At 52.4% G+C, this 25,623-nt stretch overlaps 1 protein-coding gene across 1 annotated transcript; it reads left to right on the top strand.

Annotated features, from left to right (window-relative positions):
* Window positions 1-1,796: 1,796 nt before the first annotated feature.
* Window positions 1,797-23,778, top strand: LOC119089559 (putative rhodanese domain-containing dual specificity protein phosphatase). The gene is made up of 6 exons (XM_037212307.1): window positions 1,797-2,109; window positions 16,928-17,093; window positions 19,505-19,755; window positions 20,431-20,672; window positions 21,749-21,812; window positions 23,201-23,778. Exons 3-6 carry the CDS (start codon window positions 19,627-19,629, stop codon window positions 23,396-23,398), a joined length of 633 nt encoding a protein of 210 aa, XP_037068202.1. The 5' UTR covers window positions 1,797-2,109; window positions 16,928-17,093; window positions 19,505-19,626; the 3' UTR covers window positions 23,399-23,778.
* Window positions 23,779-25,623: the final 1,845 nt, after the last annotated feature.

Here is a 25,623-nt window from a genome sequence, read left to right as displayed (position 1 = left end):
ATGTACCAAGTCGGCATTCTGCGCTTGCAGATTTGGTCACGTGGTACAAAATACTTATGCATCGCGGGCAAGCGTGAAATGAAGACAAGGCGCATATTGAAGAAGTAGTGAAGGCACCCGAGGTAAACTAGGGTTCTGACGAAAAAAACATGCGTTTTATTATGCTTATAACTGTTATTTACCTACTTCTCGTGCATTTCACCCCAAATACCAAGGCGGGCGCTGTTTGAAAACGCCAACGTGAAACGGAGCATCGACGCGTTTGTTTTGTTTTGTTTTGTTTTTACTTTCAGACGAAATATTAGGCAGACACACCCCGCAGTTCACACTCATGTACCAACAAAAACAAGGCACCAGCATTTGCATCAATACTCCTTCTGGTTACCAGGGTATCAATTCTGTGCAGTTCGAACCTCAGCATCCTCATGGGATGACACCGAAAGCCGGAGTTCCAAAGGAAACCAGCGCACCGGTCAACAGCGTCTCCAGCAGCAATCATTGGTGGGAACCGGGACGGAGAGAGAGAGAGAGAGAGAGAGAGAGAGAGAGAGAGAGAGAGAGAGAGAGGAGAGAGAGAGAGAGAGAGAGAGAGAGAGAGAGAACAACGCATAACGACTGATCCACTTTCTCCAAAAACCAGGCTTACGGAGGAAAAGGCCTGTCCTGTCACCATCTTGTTGGGAATGGCAGCATAGCAGGGCTACGAATGGCAATGACTGCAGTAAATGAGAAAATTTGCATGTGGCTATGCGTATGTGCGTGTACATGTTCGTGTGCATGTGCATGTGCGTGCCCGTGTGCATGTGCACGTGCGCGTGCGTGTGCGCGTGCGTGTGCGTGTGCGCGTGCGCGTGAGTGTGCGTGTGCGTGTGCTGCGGGCACACGCATTTTGGATTTTGTCCCTTGCCTCAATTGCCGGGGTTGGCCCCTCACTGCGGCATTCTGCACCCACCCGTGAATAGGGTACAAGTGGCGGTGCATTAACACGTGGCCGGTTGAATGCGCCGCGCTCGGGTGGGGTGGGGAGGGGTCAATGAGTTAACCTCCTCCGCGAGAGAAATCAAGTTGAACATTGTAGCTTCGTTAAACATTTCACTGCCGCGTCAGGGTGTACGTGTCCCTATGAATTTCCTTCGCTGGGAGCAGTGACCTTGGCATACAGCTGATTTGTCATAAGTCACTGACCTTACAAGGTACATCTCATTTTTATATGAAGAGATCCGCCATTCAGTTGCTTTGTACAGTTAATCAACCACGCCGCACCACACCGCCACGCCGCACCGTTCGTAATTTTTCTGTAAAAAATTGGCCTATCCGGGTGCGTATTAAGACTCATGTGTTTGGGCTCATTGCGCTGGCATATACATTTCCTTTCCCGAAATGTGCTCCCTTCTCAGCTTGTGCCCTTTAAACAGCAACAGAGTGCTGTCGTCGGCATGATCAGCTGCCTAGTGTCTCAAAGTCGGCACGGCAACACAACGCCTGAATTTCGTATCAACTACGGAGCCACCCCACCAAACGTACCAAAGTAGTGCCATAAAAGGCACACATGCAATATAACAGCTGACCCTCTGACCCCCTGTCTATGGCAATAGGCCATATCGCACTAGATTTGGCTACACGCTATGTTGATGTTGCCTGAGATGGGCAGCGGCTACCCCCCCCCCCCCCCTCCCTGCCCCTCCCCTCTCTCGTCGGTGGCGGCAGGGCACACGTCAGGCGGCAGCTGTGTTTATTTTCAGCTCGGCCCCGCCCAGGCCGTGGGCGGCCGACTGGGCACCTCCACTGCGGAGAAGCCGCCGCTGGCCGCCGCCCGTCCACCCCGCCGGCTACTCGCCTGCGGCTTTTGCCCCTCGCTGACGGCCGCGCGCGCTCGGGGTACGCACGTGCGTGGCGGCCGGCGTCGACATCTGTGGCCGACAGCGCCGTGATGGCTGTGGCGCCCCGGCCGCTGTGCCGGACCTAGTGCCATGCCGGACCTAGTGCCTGTGACCTACTTGTGACAGCCAGGTGACCGAAGTCGGAGGGGACGCGTGACCGCAGACATGGGGTGCTGTACGTCCAAGAACAAAATGAGCAGCCAGCTGGCGAGGTCGGAGTACAGACTGTGTAAGTAGCCGCTCGTGCAGACGGTCGCATACCTTGCGACCAGGTCGCGAAATTTTGTATTTCGAGGCGGCCTGGGTCGAGCCTTTTCGACAGCGCATGACCACCACAGACCCGTGGGAGTAAGTTAAGGAGCGTTATTTACGGCACCCATGTGACCGTGCTTAGCTATTATCAGCACAAGGCTCCAGGGATCGCTAGCGGGCGGCATATAATCCAGTCGCCGGGCGCTGGGTGCAGGTAACCGCCGCGCGAGACGAGGTCAGTCGGTGCCGGAGCGGGCATTTCTAATGCGCTCGGCTGCAAGTCGACACACAGCTGGCGGCTACCAGGTCAACGGCAGCCGTTGGGACCGACTTTCAGCGCGTGCACGTGAGCGGGCGGAGACAGCATGCTCCCCGTGGCGGCGTCGTTAGGCTGGCGAACAGCAGATCAGATGGCGCCAGCAACCGTGACCAACATTCCGTGTACCTGCAATTAGGGCTATTTTCGTCAGGCGTGCTCAGGCTCGGTACCGTGGCGGCTGGGATGCCGGAGCTCCCAAACTGCGTGCCAACAAGAGCGCAACAAGCATTTGGGTTTAGAGCGGCATGAACTTGGCTTGAACGTGACGTTTAGAAACTGGCTGCGTTCGTCACGGATCCGAAACATACATTTTTCAGCGTACTGCCGAACATTTTTATTTTTAGTTTATTGATTCATTTTTTAACGTTTTCACAGTAGTCGTGGCGTGAATGAATCTTAATAACAAGGGACAATGACTTCGGTTATGACTATGTCTATGACTATGACTATGGCTTGCGACGAGATAAAGCATTGTAAGGGTTAAGCAGGAGTCAGGAATCAAGGGATGAAGAGGGCGGGTTGACAGGCCTTCAACGACCCGTGCTCATCCCCCCACGGTACGTTAGCGTGCTTTCTAGGTGCCAAGCAAGCTTCACATGCCACATATGATTTGTTCTGTCGTTTCATTTTACTTTTTTACATATCAGTTACTTTATTCACATCGTGGGTCAATCACCGGTAAATGGCCCGAGCTAACATTCACCAAACGCAAAGTTAACGAGAAGGTTATCCTTAGAAAATAAATCAACATGTCACGTACATATCAAAATTATCGCTGCCGGTAGTAGAAGCAAACTTCATGACGTCAAGCGACAGTTCAGGGCAAAACACAACTGTGGAGACCAAAAACAGACTAACAACAGAAAAAACAGACTAAAAACAGACAGGACAAACAGACTAAAAACAGACAGGACTTAACCGGTCATAGCGCAGCAGGTACAAGCGAGATCCACAGCAGACCCATCATAGGTGCATGCGAGATCCACGGTAAACCCACCGTAGGTCCATGCGAAATCCACGATAGACCATCGTAGGTCCGTGCGAGATCCACGGTACACCCATCGTAGGTCCGCGCGAGATCCACAGTGGACCCATCGTAGGTCCACGCGAGATCCACGGTAGACCCGTCGTACTTCCATGCGGGATCCCCGGTACACCCGTCGTAGGTCCATGCGAGATCCACAGTAGACCCATCGTAGGTCCACGCGAGATCCACGGTAGACCCATCGTTGGTCCATGCGAACTTTCCTCCCTTAGCAAACGCCCGACGCGCGCTTTTCTCAGCTCCTAAATAAACCGCGCGCGCGAGCCGAGGCGCGTGCGTCATACAAAAACGCCCGCCGGAGGCCGTATTTATTATCAAAAGCAACAGCCGACCGAGAGCAGAGCCGGTCGGCGCGCTCAGACGGCCGGCCGTGGCCCTCTGGCTGCAGATGCAGGGCATGACGCGGAGGCTACAGACCGGTGGGGCTGCATACCGGTGGAGCCTGCAGACCGGCGCAGCGACTGCCGCAGGCGCTGGCCGGCGCGTAGGCGGGGCGTGGGCACGCACGCAGCCAATGGGGCGGAGGCGCGGCGATGACCCCGTAGGCCGAGAGGTTTCACTGGATGCTGAGTGATTTGGGAGGAATTTGGCCCGAGTTTGCGGGAGCTCAGACATGGTTAACGTGTACTCCTGACATGAGGGGAGTTATGGTCTTATGCTGAGAGATAACACAATGCACCTACAGCGTGTCAGGCAGGACTCAGATTGCAGCGGAGTTTGATCAACGAGCGTCAGATTGCAGAGGCTGAGGCCGGGTGCAACGCATTCCATACCCGTCCATTGCAGCGCATTGCATTCCGTTGTTCTCCGATTGTTCAGAGCTTGAACCTGCTGAAATTTGGTTCAGGGGCACACCTACACGAGTGTGGAATCTCCTCGTCCAACTATTGTCTTTTCTCAGCGTTCATTCTTCATGTGCAGCATTGTTTCCACAGCATTAGTGTTATCGCAGGCCTAAGGGAAGATGGGGTGGGGGATGGGGTGGAGGGTAAGGCAGCTTTATGGCCGCTACAGCCTACCAGCATTATGGCTGTATTCATGCTATCGTGCTGCATTGCTATGCTCGGAAGCCATGTCATCCGAGGGTGGAATATTTCTGTACCTGTGCATTTCGCGGGGTTATAAAGAGGGCCATACAATGCCAGTCCTCTCCTCGCTCTAGAAATCGTGCCGTTTGAAAGCGGTTTAAGTTTCCCTATTCCCTGCATGGACACCAGTGTCGCAGCAGTTAGAGATGCAGAACCTCGCGCACGCCCGTTCTGTTTCTAGTTAGACGGTGCATTTCCGAGAAATCCAGGCTCCCCGATATCCCAAGGCCACGCTGAGCATATGGCAACTTCCACTGGCAGGTCAACACAGTTGGGGCCATTCGCAGGCGTAAAAAGGACGGAAGAAAACGAGTATGAGCTCGGGCTGAAGTGTAGGACTGTGGTCCGCCAAGTGTACGCACAGGTGTGTGTTGTGGGGGGGGGAGTAGGGAGGGGCTGGTCTCACTTACTGGGAATCGTTAGCCTGTATGGTGATGATATACACACGCCGAAATAACACCAAGTCAAAACTCTGAGTTGCCAGCACGTAACGCAGTACAAAAGAGTAACTTTTTTCCTATTCTCATGTTCCGCCGTATACCTGTGTGCGCATGGCAATGTGCTGTAACTGTTGCACGCAAGCACCTTACAAACTACAACTGCATCTCGCAATCCAGCTTCGTAGAGCAAGCGTCAGATCCAGCCATTGCTCGCTCCCTGTAACTTGAGGGAGGGATGGGGGAGGAGGGGTAGAGTTGCCGCTGAAGTGCCGCCCAACGCCGCCAGGTTCGCTACCGACACCGAGCAGAGCGGGGTGGGCTCAGAAGGCGGGGTGGGGTCTGTTCGATCGATCTCTGATCGGTATTGATCGGTATTGATCGGTATTGATCGTCAGCGAAGCCCGTAGTTCAGGTGTCAGGCTTAACACAGCTCCGTTGCCCCCTTTCGTGATGCGACAAAAGCGACGCTGGAGCCAATGGAGACAAGCGTGAAATGATCCGGCTGTCTGGAAACAGGTGGCTATGTGGACGGCGGCATTGAGCTTTGTGGTCAGTGATAAGGAGCTATGCGGAAGGCGGCAATAAGAGGTGACAAATAATTGCCACTCGCTTCTGATGCAGTTCACCTTGTTCTGGCGCCGAGCCAAATGCTGACGCGTACAGATATTTACCGATTCAAGTAACCTGTCGAATAGCGATAATGAACGCGCGCGGCTGGCGATCATTTCGGCCCTTGTGCCACAGGTGACGTAATTGTGACAGCTAGCCTTTGGCGTCAGTTTTTTTGCCCTGAAGTGAATATCTTCCTATTGCTGTGAGAGCATTCTTTGAACATCGCATTACAATTGGATTACCTTACAAAGATCAATCAAATTAGAATTAACTTACTTTCGAGAGCACACTTTTTGTCTGTCCGTCTGTCTGCATGTCTGTCGGCATTTCTTTGGGCAAGAATACGGAAAAATGGGTGCACAGATTGCCGTGCAACTCACGCGTACAGCGTGTTCTGCTTTCTCGAAGATCCGTGACATCAATTCACGTCCGTCCGATGCTGCTGTCAAACACAGTGCGCAGTAGGGTCGAGTTTTGGCATTTGGCATTGTTTATATTTTTGTCAAGCATGATCATGCATAAATACGCACACACACACACACACACACACACACACACACACACACACACACACACACACACACACACACACACACACACACACACACACACACACACACACACACACACACACACACACACACACACACACACACACACACACACACACACACACACACACACACGCACACACACACACACACACACACACACACACATATATATATATATATATATATATATATATATATATATATATATATATATGTATATTTATACATATACATGTGCATATATACATTGGACATTATATTGGAATGTAGGCGAAACGAGTAATGCAGAGGCCAAGTGGTCAAAAAATGTCGCAGCGCTCGAGCTGCAGTGGATATAGTGTGCTCGCACGCAGGGGACTGCCGTTTTATGCAGGCACCGAAATAAAAACAAAACAAAAAATGATCGATACGCTGTGCATTATCGAGGCGCGAGGCAACGCTGCGTGTCTATAACCAGTGTTATATCGGCTCCAACGAGCTTTTCGCGCAGCAAGGCGTGCATACAGCACAGCAAATTTTCTCTCCTCATTTGAATTAAAATAACTTCCACAAATGCCAATTTTATATTTTGAATCTGCGCATATAGTCCGTGACTGAAAATGTTTTTGAACCACATCTTACTAAGCAACTTGAAATATATAAACATTGTCAGGATATAAGTTCAACTCAATTCGATGTTTCTCACCCTTTACAGTATACAAACACTAAACCGTCTTAAATTCAGGGATAACTACTTTTGGTAATCTCTCTCCAGTCAACGATCACAGGGGCCGGTGCCTATCAACCTCTTCGGCCGCCGAGTTTTCTCACCCCCGTTCGCAGACGTCGACATACTTCACCAACGCAGCCCCGCCACGACCGTGGCAGCACCCACCGACCCCTCCCCGCGCCGACAATCTAGGGCATGCAACAGCCCGTGTCTCATGAGCCGCGGACGTGACCGGCAAGCATTGCCACGCCGCGCGCGGCCCCACCGTCGGGAACAGCTGTCGGCGCCCGCTGGGAAAGCCACCGCCGCGGCCGATCGCCCGACGCCCTGACGTTCAGCCGAGCCAGGCTATCGGCCGGCATCGGCTGCATAGCTCCCTGACACACGTGTGTCCACCGGTGCCAGCCAGCTGGCTCGAGCAGGCGCGGCGCCAGTCGCCAGCGGATAGCCGGCAGCAGCAGGGGGAGGGGAGGGAGGGGGGGGGGGCTCAGGTGTAAATGATACGTCACGCTGGCTGATGGGCGGAACGTAACGGCGACGCGCCTCTGGCTGTGGTTAATGGGTGCAGCTTCGGTTGGGTGCGGTGAGGCTTGTGCAGGGCCCGAGAGGTTGGCCGCCTTCGTGCGCTCGTGCCGTGCCGGTCCATCGCCTCCCCTCACACCCTTCAGCCCCTGCCCCCCCCCCCCCCCCATGAACCGTCGAGGTCTCCACCGACGGACCGCCAGTGGCGGATGCAGGTGGCGGAGGGAGGGGGCGCGGGACGGACGGGAACGCTGCCGTTCTGCGGTTCGGAGAACACCTCGGGTCGGAACACTGCTGTTAGATACGAGTCCGGATGAGTTCAGCCAATGCTGACAGGGGAGCAGCCATGAGTGGGAGGCTGCTCAATCCAAACCCCCTTAGGCCCGGATAGTTATCTTTTTTTGCTACAGACGGTTCGCTCCCGACAAGGCGCTACAAATCGGCGTGATGCGTGGTCATCGAGCTTCCCTTAGCCCTCTTCCCAGAGCCTCCCAAATTAAGAAAGTTCTGGCCGTACTCCTAAGTGCGGGACAGCATCGGCCGACCTTTACGGTAGATCGCGGCTGTGAGTGCGTCACCAGTATGTCAGATAATGAACATGAGCTATACGGCGACGTGCGATGAGGAATGTACGGAGCACGCAGATATTCCAAGCAACAAAAATCTGTAGCGTGCCATGGGCGTAGGCAATGGAATTTGGGGCCGACGCCCCCCCCCCCCCCCCCCCTGGAGACGTTGGAGCCCGCTACAGCCGGAGGCCAGGTTAAGACGCCCGTCGTTCATAGGCTTTCTTAAACAAAAAGAAAAAACGGGCCCCTGCGGCATGACAAGATACCCGCGAGACAATAAAGTCGCCAAATCCGATAGCGAGGCCTTTAAGCGACTGCAGTGGGCCTTGCCTTGAACGCCCCATGGCCCGGCTCGGCGCCGACCTGGCCGCAACCCTGGCTACGCCACTGCAGCAGGAACAGACGAACCGGCGTTAAACTCGGGCGTTTAAACCGGCGTTAAACTCGGGCATTTCCTTTCCACAGACAACGTCGGCCCACGCAGCGGCGTCTTTAAAAGAGTCGGCGATGAAACATCAGTCAACAGACAAGGTGCACGCGCTGCCAGCAGATGACTACTGCGTGGAGGGAGTGGTGGCGGCACCTGACGTAGCCTGCATTAATGATGCACGAAGGTCATAGCAGGGGTCACGGCTCGTCGGCGGGCATCAGCCGCGCGTGCAGACAGGGCTAGAATGCTGTGAATGCACCGGTGCTGCGAGCTTTCCCACAGGTCCTGCTGCCGCGCCGTCCCCCTCCCCATTCCACGAATGTTCTATGCCCCTTTCCCAAGTGTGTCTCGTGCATTTCACATCTGTTCATTGCTCCTCATTCCCTCACGTTTGCCCTCCCCAGATGCTCATTGCTGCCCTCCCCAGACGTTCACTGTTACCCTCTCCAGACGTTGACTGTTACCCTCCCCAGACATTCAGTGTTACCCTCCCCAGGCGTTCACTGTTGCCCTCCCCAGGTGTTTCCTGCCGGCCCCCTCCACGATCACCTGCTGTTCGCATTTGTAAGGCAAAACAGACCGCCCGCTGATCCGTGTTGGTGTAGGGGGCGTCTGGCTCGTAGCCCGGCTAGTGACCAGAATTGGCGGCCCGCTGGGAGACACCCGTCGCGTCGCCGTCGTGGCAAGATCAGTGGCGAATCCAGGGGAGGGGGGAAAGGGGCCATGGCCCCCTTATCGCCGAAGGGGCACCAAAATCTCGTGTTGAGTGGACGCCAAAATCCTTGTTTCGGGTTCACATAACCTAGATTTCTAAGCGGAGTTCCGAGGTACCTCAAACGGTCCCAACTATTCAAGTTGAACATGCAAAAAAGATAAAGTTGACTTCCTGCAATAAGTTCACTAAATCCGGGAAACTGCCCGGTGGACGATATCTTACCGCTTAAAAAATAACAATCAGAAAATAAAGTGACCGAAATCCGGGAGCTTCTTTGTAAGGGGGGGGGGGCACCAAGTTTCAGGGGGCACCACAATGAAGCGTCACCCCTCCCTTGACAAAATCCTGGATCCGCCCCTGGACGCGCTAGATGGCCTTATCACGACAGAACTGCCAACGCCGCCTCCGTAATCCAGCACCGACAAAGCTTTGGCAATCCTTCATTACTCTATGGGTTACGATTGGCTCCCGCACTTTCCATCTGAATCAGACCATACATTCCGAATGCCGTGCCGTCTTTAAATGACATCTTCTCCTTGGGAGAAATGACATCTTCTTAAATGGCATCTTCTCTTGGGAGAGAGCTGTAGCCGGTCTGTCGTTGCCGATACCAGAGGCCATTGCGGACTCGCGGACTGTTTAGCGCAGGGCTCGGCGTTCTCAAGCGGAGCTGGCAACGGCTTCGTCGCTCTCGGAGAAGCCAAAGCTGACTTCCCGTTTTAAGGGTTCTCAGTACCGTTTTGGGGGTTCTTGGCACCGGGCTGTGTGGCCGTCATCTAACGCAGTTGTTGTGTTCCAAAAACCATGTAAAGGATTTCGTATGGCGCGGGATGTAAAAGGGTGTTGATTTAAGTAGGGCGTGACCTTATGGTCATCAAACTTACCAACCCACAAGATACTGTTTACATCAGGTTAAGCCCACTTCGACTCGGCGTCACAGACACAAGTTTGCGAATTGAAATGCAATTCGGCTTGCATTAATGGGATGACTCTACGCTATGCAGGCGAATCTGTGCCGTGCGGTGACTCTACACCATACGATGACTCAATGACATGCGGTGGCTCGATGTCATGCAGTGACTCTATGACATGCGGCGACTCTACACCATGCGGTGACTCGATGTCATGCGATGACTCTACGCTATGCGGTGAATCTGTGCCGTGCGGTGACTCTATGACATGCGGTGACTCGATGCCATGTGGTGACTCGATGCTATGCGGCGCCTCGACGTCGTGAGATGACTCGGCGCCGGCTCGCTTCACACCGCACCGACCGGCGGCGGGCCATGACCTGACCAGGGCCGCGGGTGCCAAGTCTGGGCGAGCGGTAAACAATAACGGTACGTCGGTGGCGCCCACGCCGTGCTGCGGCAAACAGACCAACTACAGCCCCGGGTGAAATGCATGCTAGACGGGTGTTGCGGAGTTTAATGGACGGAGCGATGCCGAGATGAACGACGTGGCACGTAATTATATACATGCTGCTTTCGGGAACTTATACGCCCAGGGGCTTAAGTAAATTTACATGCACTACTTTCGTGAGCCTGGCAGACGGAGGCGGGCCGTTATATAGCATTAGCGCACCTGGTGGCTGTTTGCCTGGAAATCCCACCGCTTTTGGCCTGCGATGGCCTGACAATAATAAGTGATGAGGTGAATGAAGTTGGAATAGCTCATGTTTTTGGTGGCTGCGGCAAAATATTTATTGAAAACATGCTAATGCTAATAATTTGATGCTGCGTAGCATGCATCTGCATGGTCAAATCCAGTGGAGGCGGTTCTATTTAGGCACTTAAGGCGCTGCCGAATTAAATTTCGGAGACAGCTGCAGCATCAGTTCAAAGGTATTTCACAACTTTATTTAGGGATAAAGCGTCCTGTGTTACCGACACATTTTAAACGTATTTAATGCTTCCAACTTATTTACATCAATGTTCATCAATGGATCGGTCGAAATTTTGCTCCGGACTTTTTCACGTAACCTGTGTATCGCAAAATGTTATGTCAGTCGTCTTTTACTTTCATTCGCGCCTTTAAAAATATAGTCTGACTGTGCTGGCACTAGGCTAGCACTTGGCACTACGCCAAATTCGTCACGATAGCTCGCTTGGTTTGAGCGCGTGTCTTTTGATCCTCCCCTGCGGCGGAGCGGGCTCGAGGCGCTATAATCGCTCGCTGTGTGCCATTGACAGTTATGACCGACGGCGGTGGCAGCGGCCGTGCTAAAGGTCAGGTGACGTCAGAGGGCAAGGCGGCCTGTGCCATGCACCGCGGCACGATAAACTTTGGCCACCACGGTCTGCTGTTGATCAGGAATTGCATGGCCGGATGGCAGGGGTCAGGACTCGCCCAACAAGCACCGCTTAGCGTGAGGTCTGTCCCTCGAAATCTATCGATTCAAAAAGGCTTGGATCAGGCATTTACGAGAAGAACAATAAAGACATGCCTGAGCCAGCTTACGCCAAGGTTTTTGGCTAAATATCTTGACTGGAGCTGAGATGCCGCTACAAGCTTCATCAGAGCCCGACGTTTTATGCCTAATTTTTTGGCATCATCACTTGCACGTGAGACAAGCGCATGCCAATGTTTGTGGCGTCAATCCTAGTGAGCGAGACGGGCGATTCGTAGATCCAAAAGTTTGTTGAGCGCTTAATTAGCTTAAGACCACATGGAAAGAAAAGCACGCATAGCCGACATCTGCTTATGCATCTGCTCTCCAACATCATCATAGGCACCTGCTTGGATGGTCAGGTGGCGTTTTGGCGCCTGGGCCACCCCAAGGACCTGGCGCCGCCATAGGCCTGATCTGTCTCGTTTATGATCGCAACATTGTTCTCTCTGTGACTGGTTTATGAGAACCCTTCATTGGTGGCTTCTTAATCTGTTTTTGGTATGCGTAATACTTCTAATGGTATCGGGCATGGCTATCTAGGGATGACAGTGCCGGGATTGTGAAATTATTTTTAGACAGTGCGTTCACTTTTGCCGTGCGACTGATTCCACTTTCTTACCTGTCCTGGGTACCGAAATTTGTTAAAAATAATTGGACATGTCCCGGAGCACGCGGTTGTGTGGTCTGTGCACGACTGCCCTTGAGTGTCCGCTGATATTAAAAGGAATGAAGTTAGTGTGCTGAATCGAAGGGAGTGTTCCATATTTCTATGGGGTTTTATCTGAAATAGCCATCTTGAAGATAATTCGGCGCAGTTCACAGATAAAACCTTCGAGATACCCAAACCCCTCTAGTTTTTTAGCTACACGCTCGCGAAGATAGTGAGACTGTTTCGGGATAGTATTTCAAGGCCATCTTGGCACTCGTGATGTCATAATAACGTCATTCAAATTATCCCATTTCATACGCCAAGCGGCGCTAAAGGCCGAGACAAAAAATGATCGAGTCGTTTATATCTGGCGTTTGAGCACAATTTCTACACATAACGGCCGTCCATCAGCTCTCAAACAATGTTGTGCAAGATGAGGGGACATGAACAAACAATGACGTATTGAAAAGCATATTAACTAAACAAAGAAAATGTGCTGCCTAGAACGATCTTTCCATTCAAAAGGATACCAGTAGTTATAAGTGAGCTTGTTCTATCACATCTGATGCTTGCCTCAAGACCTTCAAACATGAAACATTCCCTATTCCCATAAGTCTATTTTCACTTTTGCCAGTGCTTTTGCGCGTTCTCTCTGCCATCCATGTAAGTTCGTCTCGTCTCGCTGCAACGCCTGATTGCCGGGATCGGTACCTGTTACCGAGCCGCGGTCTTCAGCCGCTTGCCATTTGAAATGTTTCGCTCCCATGCTAACCGAACGGGGAGGCGAAGGGGCAGTGATTTGCAACTGTGATACATTACGCAACTCGATGCAGCAGCCTGCAATCAGGTCTTTCAAGACATTCGGCGCGACCTTGAAGCCAATGTGCCGCTCATAGCTGAGATTAGCATGATGGGGGGTCGCTCGGCGGCCGCATACATATGTTCGGCAAGTGCGCTGCAGGTCAGGCCAGCCCAAGCGCCCACGCGGCAACAGTTCTGGTTAGTCGGCGCTCAGACTGGCTTGGCCATGGGTCCGCTTGTGATCGTAGCGGGCTGTCACGCTATCCCGAGAACGCTGAACGCCAGCACCCGGACGTGCCATGTGGATAGGTGATGAGCGTCTTTGCCTCGACACAAGCTCCCTTTCTTCGGTTTCTCGCTGAATCGGTATGCGCATACAGATGCGCAGATGCGATGAGATGCAGATGCGCATGCAAGTGCACAGGTATGCGCATGCAAAAAGCTGGCCAAGAACGGAAGTTCATCTGCGAGACTCGTAGGGCATTGCCTAGCAATGCGTGCATGCCATGCGCGCAACACGTATATCTGTTCGGTTCAGCAGAGCGTACTCGCCGATGTCCCAATTCTTTGGTCGTGACATAAGTCGCTGAAATGGAATAGGTTGAAAGTCGGAGGTGGCGCCACCGGGGGGGGGGGGGGGGGGGCCTCCTCGGCCATTGTCGGACGGGATGGCACAGCCCCACTGTACCATGAGCCTTCTTGGGGAGAAAATATAGTCTGTGTGCAGATTCTCACTAAGGATTCCTGTCCGCCATTTCGCTGGTGGAGCATATTCCCTATGTACTCTGTGCCTAGAGTTGGCCGCTGGATTGGGAGGTGATGGATCATCAAGTGCCTGCTCACCTATGAACCTAACGTATGCGTGAAAGGATAAGGTGAACGCACCAGTGAACCCACCTTGTCATCTTATGCATGTGTACAAGAAGGGAAGTTGCCAATCCCGTTTGTCATCCTTGTTACTTTTTGCTGCACTCTCTCCAGACATGTATTTTTGGAAGCATGAGGACCAAGCCTGTACACAATACTTCAAGTGCGGTCTGAAGTAAGCTAAGTACAACTTTTGACAACACTCCTTCTCCTTCAACACTCCTTCTCCGCTGGTTTGGGAGGTGATGGGATCATCAAGTGCCTGCTCACCTACGAACCTAACATATGCATGAAAAAATCAGGTGAACGCACTTTGAACACATGGAAATTACCATGGGGTGTTCTCTGGTGAACATATCAGTGAACACACCTTATCACCTTATGCATGTGTATAAGATAATAAGTTACCAGACACATCTATCATCCTAGCTGCTTTTGCTGTACTCTCTCCAGCCTATCTGTATCTTTTTGGAAGCATGGGAGCCAAGCTTGTGCACAATACTTCAGGTGTGGTCTGACATAATCTAAGTACAACTTTTGACAACGTTCCTATCCTTGTAACGGACATTCCTGTTAAAGGGAATGTTTCACACTTGAAGATATTGAAGCGAGCATCAGGTATGATAAAACAAGCTCACTTGTAACTAGTGGTATACTTTTTAAGTGGAAAAAGCTGCTCTAGATAGCGCATTTTTCTGTTGAGTAAATACGCTCTTCAGTGCATCATGGTTTGATTACGTCATCGTACCTTGCACATTGATTGCGAGCCAATTGACGGCCGTTATATCTGGAAATCGCGCCCACAAACGACAGATATGAACGCCTCGACAATTATATTTTCTCAGCCTTGATCACCACATGGCTTATGGAATGACAGGATTTCAGTGACGTTAGTATGGCATCATGAATGTCATTGTGACTTCGAAACACTTTCCCCCTTATACCTTTCACCATTTTCGCGGGCGTATAACTCAGAAACCGATGGGCCTCAGATTTTAAGAAGGGCAAGGTAGTTAACGGCACCAAAAGGTCTTCAAGATGGCTTTTCAGTTAAAAACCTCACAAAAATGCGCAGCACTCCCTCTAATAAGTCCCAGCGTCCAAAATGCTTTGCTCCTAGGAGCCCCACATAAGGGACAAACATCGATAGTATGCACTGTTTTGAGAAGAGGCTACGATGCCGCATTAGAATATTTCCGCCAGCTTGGGGCAGCTGACGTTCGTCCAGGTCGCGAGCATGGGGGTGATAGTCATTTGGATTAGTTCTCCCCAGTCAGCACCCACACGGCCAACGTTAAATTTTCACGAAGCTGTTGGTCTCAGTCACTAAGTCTCTATTAACTAACTCCCTAGCTCCCCTAAATCCTCCCCGTTTCCTACGCACCACCCGTGCCCTGTCCCCATGCCCTCCCCCCCCCCTCCCCTCCCCATGTCTTATGATGGTGTATCACAAAGCACATGAGGAGTTGGCGTAGCATTGATAGACGTACAAAAACGCCGTCGCTAAATGTATCTGTTGTCGCCGATCTTAAATTCAGCTGTCGTTGCGAGGGTTTTACGACCGCCCCCCCCCCCCCCCATCAAAAATTGGTGACGCCATCCCCGGTGTTGGTTTTGATCATAGGTAGCAGTGTAACCCATACTTGGTCACGCAAACCGTGCACAGTCACGCCGCCAGTCGCGCTAGTTCCCAGCATGACTGGCGGGGTAAGGGACCGGTCAGCATACCGGCTGGCTGTCTGGGACTTAGCGGACGAACAAGGGTGCACTGCACGGCCCACCGAGTCTCTTCGTTAAGTCATTCGCTAGCCTTCTGGCGTCATGGGGCCCGGCTCGAACGGCAAGGCGGCGTTTCGCAATGAGGCTCCAGAGGCGTGCAAAATCCCTGGAGAAAAACGCGATGGAGTAAACATAGTAGCAGGGGAGCTAAAAAGTAATGGAGCAAGAAGAATAGAGCGAGTAAAAAAGCAATAGAGTAAAAAAAAAGATGAAGAAAAAGGCGTTTAGCGGCGATAGCGTGGTGACAACGGGTGCATTTCCTAGTCGTACCTCAGTGTTATTTGACTGCTGGCCACACCCACACTCTTAAATAAAATTGAAGCTCGAACCTTCTGAATGGATAGATCTTTTGGTTCAGAGCTCACGCTAAGCGGTCCTTGTTGTGTGAGCCCTGACTCCATCATCCGACCACGCAATGCCAGATCAGCGACAGAATTTGGTGGCGAAAGTTTAACGTGCCACCATGGTCGGCCCCGTCCGTCCTGCCCTCTGACGTTAACTGACATTTAGCGCCGCCCCCACAACCGGCCGCAGGTCATGCCTGTCAAGGGCAAATAGCGCGCATTCAAAGCGACTCGAACCCAACCCGCCACGGCCGCGTGGGTCGGAAGGCAGGCGCTCCAACCAACCGAGGAAACCGGACGGGATGGGTTCGATGCTTGCAACAATGCTGAAATCAACGAATGAGGATCTGAGAGAGTTGGAATAGGAGCTTGGCGGCCCTCGAATGACAGTGGACTAGTAGCACGTCGTGATAAATATTCGACGATGAGCATCGTTTTCTTTTTTCACGCACGTGCTTCGGTCTATCAGCGTGATAATCTGATACGTTAGCAAGCATTGCTTCTATGTTGTCATGATTATTTCGATTAGTTATTTGCACATGACAGGTGCTGTTCATTCATTATTGATTTCTTTGCATTGTCGGCTCAGAACGTAGCAATGCAGCAAAAAAAACCTTACCTCGCGAACAATTTTTCCATTGCTTCGGAATGTGTTTTGGCTAGCAATATATAGCCGTCAGTGTACATGCTCATAGAACACCATCATGCAAACAACGTGGGCAGTGAACTCGGCCATCGATACATCGCAATACTTGAAATGCGCTCAACAGGGAGTTTGAGTACTGGCGCGTACACCGTTTTATAGTTGATGAGTACGCCAACAAAACGAATTTTTGGAGAAATTTGTGTTGGTGGCACATGCACTGATCTGCTCAGTGTGACTCCAAATGCTGCAAACCGCCACAGCACCAATACTTGTAAGCGTGGTACGCGGCGTTCATTTTAAGCTCTCTGTTTCAGCTGCCCTCTCCGATCTATACAAGCTGAAGCGGACGCCGCAGCCGCTGGAGGCGGAAGCTGAGGTGGGCGGCTACATCTCTGCCAAGCTCTTCCACAACCTCTACTACAACGGCTTTTACGCGCCCTACATCTGCAACCCAAACTACCTGCTCATACTCGACTGCAGGTAACCTGATGTGCTCGCTAGGCCGGAGTTGTGCGTACATCATGCATGCCTCGTCAATTGTGGACAAAGCTTCAGCTGCCTTATCACCTACTGATCTACGAGAAAGGCGTGGCTCATTTTTAGGCTGTAGGGCTCGTCTGTCCCGGCTGCTTAACTGGTGAGAGCGCCTGCCTTCCGACGCATCCTGGCCGTGGAATCGCAGGCTCGAGTCGCTCTAGGCTCTCGCTGCCCTTGACCGGATGGCCTGGGCCGGCGGCAGCGGACGCGTGAAGGTCACGTTACGTCAGGGGGGCAAGACGGACCGCTCCAAGCATCGCTGCGCATCAAACGCTCACCAACACACTGCTGTTGACCTGAAATTTCGCTATCGCATGACGGGGCCAGAGCTCACGCAACAAACGCTGCCGTGGTGCTGGCCCGGATTGCGGAAATGTGTCCATTCCAAAGGCTGGGACTAAATCTTTGAAACAAGGGTTATAACGGCACTGCCCATGGACTATTACTCACGATTTACGTCAGGCGAAACACTCTCCGCTCTCGTGACAATGTGTTAAAGATAGTGTTCCACCTTTTTGCACCTTTACGCGGATTCAGACAGGTCTGATTTTGTTGGTAATGTCAGTTTTCTCGAAATCCTTCTGAATAGCTCAGAAGGTTGATTTGGAGTGGCCGCTTCGTTCACAGAAATATTGTAAGCCGATTTAGACCGTCAGTATTAATCTGTCCACAATGCTTATATCCACTGTTGAGTGCAATGCTACGCTGTCCGAAACGTCCCCCTCCATCCCCTGCTACGCTTCCGTTACGCTTCACGAATACCCCCTCCCCCCTCGCGCCATCTGTGGCGAGGAGGGGGTATTCATGTATTTGTTATTTACGAGCTACCAGAGTGACATACAGTTGAAATCTAGTGAATTACGCGATGTCGCGCATCGCTGCAGTCCGGCGAAATTCATAAGGCACCGCTGGCATGAATCTCAAGACCCAGAGCACGGATCCTTGTTGATCCATGAGATGGGGATACAGGCAGTGATATAAGGACGTTAATTTATGTGCAGCGGTACGAGCGTGCGCTCGAGAGTGGCGAGCCAGCAGCGTGGTGCGACCCGAGGTCTTCCAACTTTTCAGGCACGCCAGAACATGACGGATGGACAAAACATGCGACAACATGATGTCATGAGCGAATTACCGATACCCTTGAACAAAACACTTGTTTCCTATCAAGTATGTTGTGCTGTCCTGATTCGTGCGCCTCATAGATTATGCTCAAGTTTCGGATAACATCCACGCGTTTGATGTTGCTCTAAAGTAGTCATAGCTACCCACAGTGGCAACCTTGATCGAGTTTAGTAGTTGCCGATTCGTTTGAACACCGTCATGTAGGAAGCGTCATGATATGGCTATCCAATCCGGGAAATTGAAAATATGATTACAGTGTATACAACTCTGCACGTTGAGACCATGGCTATACATCAGCTTACATGGCTATACATGGCTTCACATCGGCTTCATTTGTCATGGGCTTCTGATGTTCAAATTGGGAGTTCCCAGCACATGGCATGCACGTCTTCTTACCTCAGTAAAAAGACGTCTTTTGACGTATTTTTAGCGAGGTACGTTTTTACGTCTTTTAAGCGAATTCATGTGTTCTCGCTAGAATAGGATTACGAGCCATACAACTTAACGATGTCAATCACGCATTCGGTTCAGCTGTCACCTTGTCATGTCTTACTGTCACGTCCAGCTTCCACATCCACATTCCACACCCACATCCAGCTGCAACGGCCACACTGCTAAAGCCAATAACTTTGCGCAATCTCACTATCCCGAGTCCAACTGCGACGCCTGATGGTTATGCCCGCCGTAACATCCTGCCGTCACACTCAGCCGTCACAACCGGCTGTCTCATACCCTGCCGTCACATCCCACCGTCACACCCCATCGTCACACACCACCGTCACACCCCGCCGTCACACCCGACCGCCACATCTCGCCGTCACACCCTATCGTCACACCCTGCCATCACACCCCACCGTCATATCCCATCCGTCACCCACCACCGTCACACCCTACCGTCACACCCCACCGTCACATACCACCGTTACACACCACCGTCACACCCCACCGTCACACCCGGCGTCACACTCCGCCGTCACACCCGACCGCCACATCCCGCCGTCACACCCTGCCGTCACACCCTGCCGTCACATCCCACCGTCACATCCCAACGTCACACCCTACCGTCACACCCTGCCGTCGCACCCCACCGTCACATCCCACCGTCACACACCACCGTCACACCCCACCGTCACACCCGCCGTCGCACCCAGCTGTCTTGTCCAGCTGCCATGCCCAGTCTTCACGCACAGTCTGGCACGCCCAACGGTCACGTCTCGACACGCATGTTGCAGATGCGAGCGTGACTACAACCGGAAGCACATCATGATGTCTCGCTGGCGCGGGAAGCAAGACCTGGAGGCCGACCTCAGCGGCTTTCACCACGATCGCGCTCTACGACGACGACTCAACCAGCATGGATGACGCCTCCGAGAAACTCAAGGCCACGTACAAGGCACTCCAAGAGAAGAACCTGGCGCCGGTCTGCGTTAGCGGCGGCTTCAACCTGCTGGAGAGCAAGTTCCCGTACATGTGGTCCTCCAAGGTGACTATATCAGTAAAGGTCATGCGTCCGTGGGTTTCGAACAAAGATGGGCATTCTATTACAAATGTTGAAAGGAAAGCCATTATGCTTCACTTTGCAGCTCCTTCCGGGCTCAAAGCTAAAGTCCCAAAGAAGACATGAGGTTCTGAAGAAGCTGCAAAGAAAGATACATTGGCTCTCTGGCTTGGCCATATTCATATAACATGAGCATAGGCTATTTGATCTACATCATATCCGCATGACAGCTGACGGTAGTTTCATAGGCCTGCTTGAAACAGTTTACAGAAGACATTATATAAAGCGAGCGAGGGCAATTTTACTCTACCTACGAGGTCACGGCTTAGTGTCAAGGCCTCCCATGTTACCAGGGCCACAACCTCGCTCAAACCACAGAGGTTTGATCACAAATCACAGGAGTGGAGTCGAGCCTTGCCCCGAGTCAGTTACGTACCTCGAGCTAGAACTGCGCCCTGGGCCGTCGACCCAAGGACGTAGCTGGCCGACGGGTTCTTACGTCTATCTCTGGTTTGAGACGTCGGAGCCCCAGAAAACTTCCACAGGCCCCACTGCCACCTAGGCGAAGATTGGCGTTTTCTGCTGGCGCCTGCCACTTCACTGACCCTGCGCATAGACCAAGAGCGTGCGATGACACAAGTGCCACCGTCTGTTCCTCAGGTGCTGACCATCAACACGTTCAAGAACAAATATCTGCAGTGGTACCCGTCACTGGTGGAGGACGACTTGATGCTGGGAAGGGCCGATCAGGCCACCAACCCCAACGTGGTGTACGACATGCGCATCAGCCACATCGTGAACCTGCTGGACATGAGCCAGCTGAAGGTCTTCAGCCACGTCAGCTACCTGCTGGTGCCGCTCGGCGACTCCGAGGACCAGGAGCTGCTGAGCGTCCTGCCGAGGCGAGCGGCGGTGCCCCCCCCCCTTCCCCCCCCCTCCCCCCACCAGCAGGGTCGGCCTTCGCTTGAGGTGGTCGTCCTCAGCCAGCGACCGCAACAAAATTGGATAAGTGGGGCGCTGGGATAGAGCAGAGGAAAACCGGGCGTGCTAGTGTGAGAAATGATAGCGTGGAAAGATTCATTTGAGAGAGATTTGAGTATGGAATGATTGCACGCAGCAATCATCTATAAGGGTGCCAAGACGTTTGCCTGCCTGCGTGACGCTGCGTTAACTCTGACAGCACCGTCAAATAGCACAGACACAATTATGCATAGCACTTATGTGCAAAACATGGGTGGTCACGCCGGGTCAAAATTAGAATGATCTGCTTCTATAGCTTAAAATGGGTCATTCGGTTTTATGCAATACCTGCTATCATACGCGGAACTAGGAAAAATATCGTGTAGGAGCGAACACTAGGACAGTTATTAACCGATTTTAGCTTTCACATAAATGACCATCTTTACGTGCCAGAAGCTATTCATCCCACAATTATATTTTGCATGACACAGCTATCCGTCCGTCGGTTTGTTTGTGTATCCATCTTGAATGTAAAAAGTTAATAGCACGGCCATGTTTAATTCTACGGTGCAGTTAACCAGCAAGGTCGTACTTTCCAACCATCCGAATCGAGATAATGTCGCGCCATGTCATGCAATCACTCACGTGCCGCTTCGGCGCACCGCCCCGGAGGTGCACAGTCATCCATCTTGAAAGCGGGGTCGTTATGTGGCGTGTATGATGAGCTGGATCGGCGAGAGAGATCAGCGATTGGCTTTTATATTTTCATTTATTTGTTTAATTCTTTTATTTAATTCTTAGTTATATCTTCATGTATTATTTTTATGTATATTTTCATTTATTATTTTTAGTTATATTTTCATTTATTATTTTTAGTTACATTTTCATTTATTATTTTTCTTTCATTTATTTATCATGTATGCATTTCATCTATACGGCCGATGATGGCGGCCAGACGGACGACGAGCTATGAAGTTGTTGCCAAGCACGACGCGTAACGTCATGGCATCGATTCCAGGATCTTCAAGTTCATCACGGACGCGCTGGAGACGGGCGGTAGGGTGCTCATTCATTGTGATCAGGTGAGAAGATTCATTGTGAGATGTATTGGGATTCATTGAGTCTGGGCCACGCGGCGCCGAGGGCTTGTGCACGATCACTGCACATGCAGAGACAGCAGGCCAACGCCGGGTGGTTCGTGCGAACCTGCACAGCGTCGTCACTGGATCTAAGAGGGAGAAAATACACGTTTCTAGGTTACATCGCAGCCAGTGCATTTCCTCGGCCCTCTAATTGATTACGTTGAACGATGGGTGACGTGCAGAAACTGCAGTGTTTGGATTTCCCAACCGCCTCAGGCTGCACCGACTGATCTTTTCCGAGGCCGTGACTTGCATGCGGTGCCGGGTATGACCGCTCATGCTGCGCGTGCCATACACTATGCGATCACTATCTCCAAGTTGACCTGACCGCACACGATCTGACCTTAGATCGAGCTTGGTGATGGCCTGTAAATGTGCGGACGAGCCCCGTTAAAGGGAGTGCTCCACATTTATATGGGGGCTTGAGCTGAAATAGCCCTCTTGAACACCTTTCGATGCTGTTCGTAATCCTGCTCTTCCCAAAAATCCAGCCCAAAGACCTAAGCCCCTCTAGTTGCTGGACAACACGCCCGCAAAAATGGGAGAAGTGTATCGGGAAGAGTATTTCAAAGCCACTTTGGTATTCATGCCGTCAAAATAATGTCATTCAAGCCCTGCCATTACATAAGGCATGCAGCGATCAAGGCTAAGAAAAATGTAGTCGTCTAGGCATTCATATCTGGCGTTCGTAAGCACGATTTCCAGACATAACGGCCAAAACTGCCTCTCAGTCGATGTTGTGCAAGGTGCGATGACGCAATCAAGACATGACGCATTGAGAAGCATGTTTTCTAAACAGAATGTTGTGCTGTCTAAAGCAGTCTTTTCCACTTCAAAAGCACATACAAGTCATAAGTGACACGGTTATAAGTGAGCGTGTTTCATTACATCTGATGCATACTTCAATATCTTTGAACGTGAAACATTTCCTTTCACACGAGTACTGGCTGCCTGCCGCAAGCGACCCCTGGACTTTTCTTATTCTAATTCAATCTGTGAAAGGACGTGTGATAGCTGTTCCAGCCTGGCATGAGCGCAGGTCTTGGGCTGGATAGCGTCCCATGTGATCCCATGTGAGCTGGTCCCATGTGATCTGGCCTGACCTGAGATCGTCCGCCTTAAATCCCACACCTACCTTTTACGGGCGTGTGCTGGTCGCTGTCGGATGTCACTTGAGTCTACCTTACCAGCCCCGAACCGCCAGTGCCTATTCAATAATTGACCCAGACAGCATCGGCGTTGCTTTAAATTTGTAACCGAAACCGTAACCGTAACCGTAACCGTAACCGTAACCGATCGTAAGCCGACCGTGCATGACCTGCCCGCAGGGTGTGAACCGCGCAGCCGCTGTGACCCTGGCGTACCTGATGGCGGACAAGGGCTGCACCCTGGAAGACGCGTACTTCTTCTTGGAGAGTCTGCGACCCACCATTCAGCCCGCGTACCACTTCCTGAAGCAGCTGACCAATTACGAGGCTGAAATCTTCGGCAGGAAGCTCAGCAACATTGACGACCTCGAGTTTTAGCTCCGCGCCGCGTCTAGGTCGGGGAATCGGTGACGGACGTCTGCTGCCATCGACTTCTGGCGATAGTGTGACGCTGGAGCAGCGGGCAGCGTACGACGGCGACCCCGTCAGAGTCCAGCGCATGGTCTGCCGCGAGAGGTCATGGGTCACGGTCCCCATCCCGCTGAGCTTTGGCATTGGCAGAGGCATCCGCGGCTCCAGCACTGGCCCTCATATGCACCGTGTACAGCAAGTGGCTGGAAGAGCATTTTCAACGGCCGTACTGGGGCAAACGACAGGACAGCATCATTGCGCTAACTTGAAGCTGGGCATGTCCAAAAGATGTGTTTGGCTGCTGATAAACTGCACGCTAAATACACATGGACGATATGATGACATTCTCCACGCCTTGTAGTAGTGACATCCTGCCGTCATCGGTGTCATAAAAAATTACGGTCATTGGAACATATGTGCCAGAATCGTATTAGCCGTCCTCCAATAAGCCCACATCCTGGCCATTGTCATCAGCATTTCGACTGCTTGAGTCCTGGACCATTAGCACGTTCTCGCCCTGGCTATTCCAGCTTCCAGCTTTTGCTGCGCGCTGTCACGCCTTGCTTCTTACAAGCCCGGCTGTGGTATAGCCAGAAGTCACCGGCGGAAAGAGCACACTTCACCGGCGCCTGCTGCTCGCATGCGCTTCTGCATCGCTTGGGTGTCTGCCGCGTGGCAATCAGCGGTTAGGGGCCGGAAAGACGGCGTTTGGGCGTCCTTGGAGTCGTGCTTACTTGCAGTCGGACCTGCAGTGCTTTAAGCTGTGCGAAGGTGGAGTGTCACGTAATGTGTCAATGGCGGCTTGCGACTTCCGGGTGCTGTTGGACACCTGCCTCGTCGTGGTGCGGTCGGTCTCCCCACGCGCAACCAGAGCTGTCGACTGAGGTGGAAAGGATCGTAAAGGCTCGCAAAGACTCGCAAAGATTCGCATCGCTTCGGCGTCCTCTGTCCAAGTCTTGGCACGTTGCCAGGAGCAGTAGCCCGGACCGCGGTCGGGCGGCGGTCGCGGTTACACGCCGGACTCGAACCGTCCTGACAGTAGTGCAGGTATATTGACACGTTGAAGTCGGAATGATCGGCGGGACAGGAATCCAGCTGGGCTGGAGATCGAACACCAGCGCCTGCAGCAGCGCGGGAGGCCTGAAGAGCGGCACCGGCAGACGTCGGCGGCCGGCCTAGCGCTGGGCCTCACCCGGGACCGCGTGGCCGCATGTAGCCGTGTGACGTGTGACGATGTGAGGACCGCGTGGAGGCGAGAGGGCCGATGTGGCTACTCCCTCACGGCTGCCGAGTCCGCCGGCTCACAGCCCCTGCGTGTCTGTGACGCGGCGTCCCACGTGACGTGACGTATGACGTGACATGTGACGTGACATGTGACGTGACACGACATGACGTGACATGTGACGTGACATAACGTGATGTGTGACGTGACGTGACGTGTGACGTGACATAGCGTGACATGAAGCGTGACGTGTGACGTGACATAACGCGACATGAAGCGTGACGTGTGACGTGACATAACGTGACATGAAGCGTGACGTGTGACATATGACGCGACGTCTGACGTGACGTGACGTCCCACCACCGACTGCAACGACATTTAGGGCCCCAGACTCGGGACACGACGCGCGGGTGTCTGGTACAGAGCCGTGGTTGGCGGCTGCTCGGGCTCCTGAAAACCGAAGTCGCCTCGGTCCTGCAAATGCGCCGATGCCGAGGGAGTAGCCGTGCTGTTGCGGTGCGTGCAGTGTTTGACCGGCGCTCCGCGGTTTGGAGCATGGGAGACGTGTTTAGCGGTGTCAGATTGAGTTCTTGTAGGTAGCTCGCACTGCCATGCCATCTTTGTCGATGAGTGATCTGGAACTGTGGATCTTTGTCGATGAGTGATCTGGGACTATGATCTTTGTCGATGAGTGATCTGGGACTATGGATCTTTGTCGATGAGTGATCTGGGACTATGGATCTTTGTCGATGAGTGATCTGGGACTATGGATCTTTGTCGATGAGTGATCTGGGACTATGAATTTTTGTCGTTGAGTGATCTGGAACTATGGAAGACGCGACGTTTGCCGTCTGCCATGCTTGGGGAACTGCTGACTGGTCCAGATGTTACCGAAGTGGTACGATTTTGCTTCCGAGCTCACATGAGCACTACAGATCTGGGCAGTCGTAACTCATTCGAAGAGTGTAAC

This window comes from Pollicipes pollicipes, unplaced genomic scaffold (assembly GCF_011947565.3).
Source record: "Pollicipes pollicipes isolate AB1234 unplaced genomic scaffold, Ppol_2.1 Scaffold_1600;HRSCAF=1878_pilon_pilon_pilon, whole genome shotgun sequence".
Lineage (NCBI taxonomy): Eukaryota > Metazoa > Arthropoda > Thecostraca > Pollicipedomorpha > Pollicipedidae > Pollicipes > Pollicipes pollicipes.
This window is presented reverse-complemented; position numbering and strand designations above follow the sequence as displayed.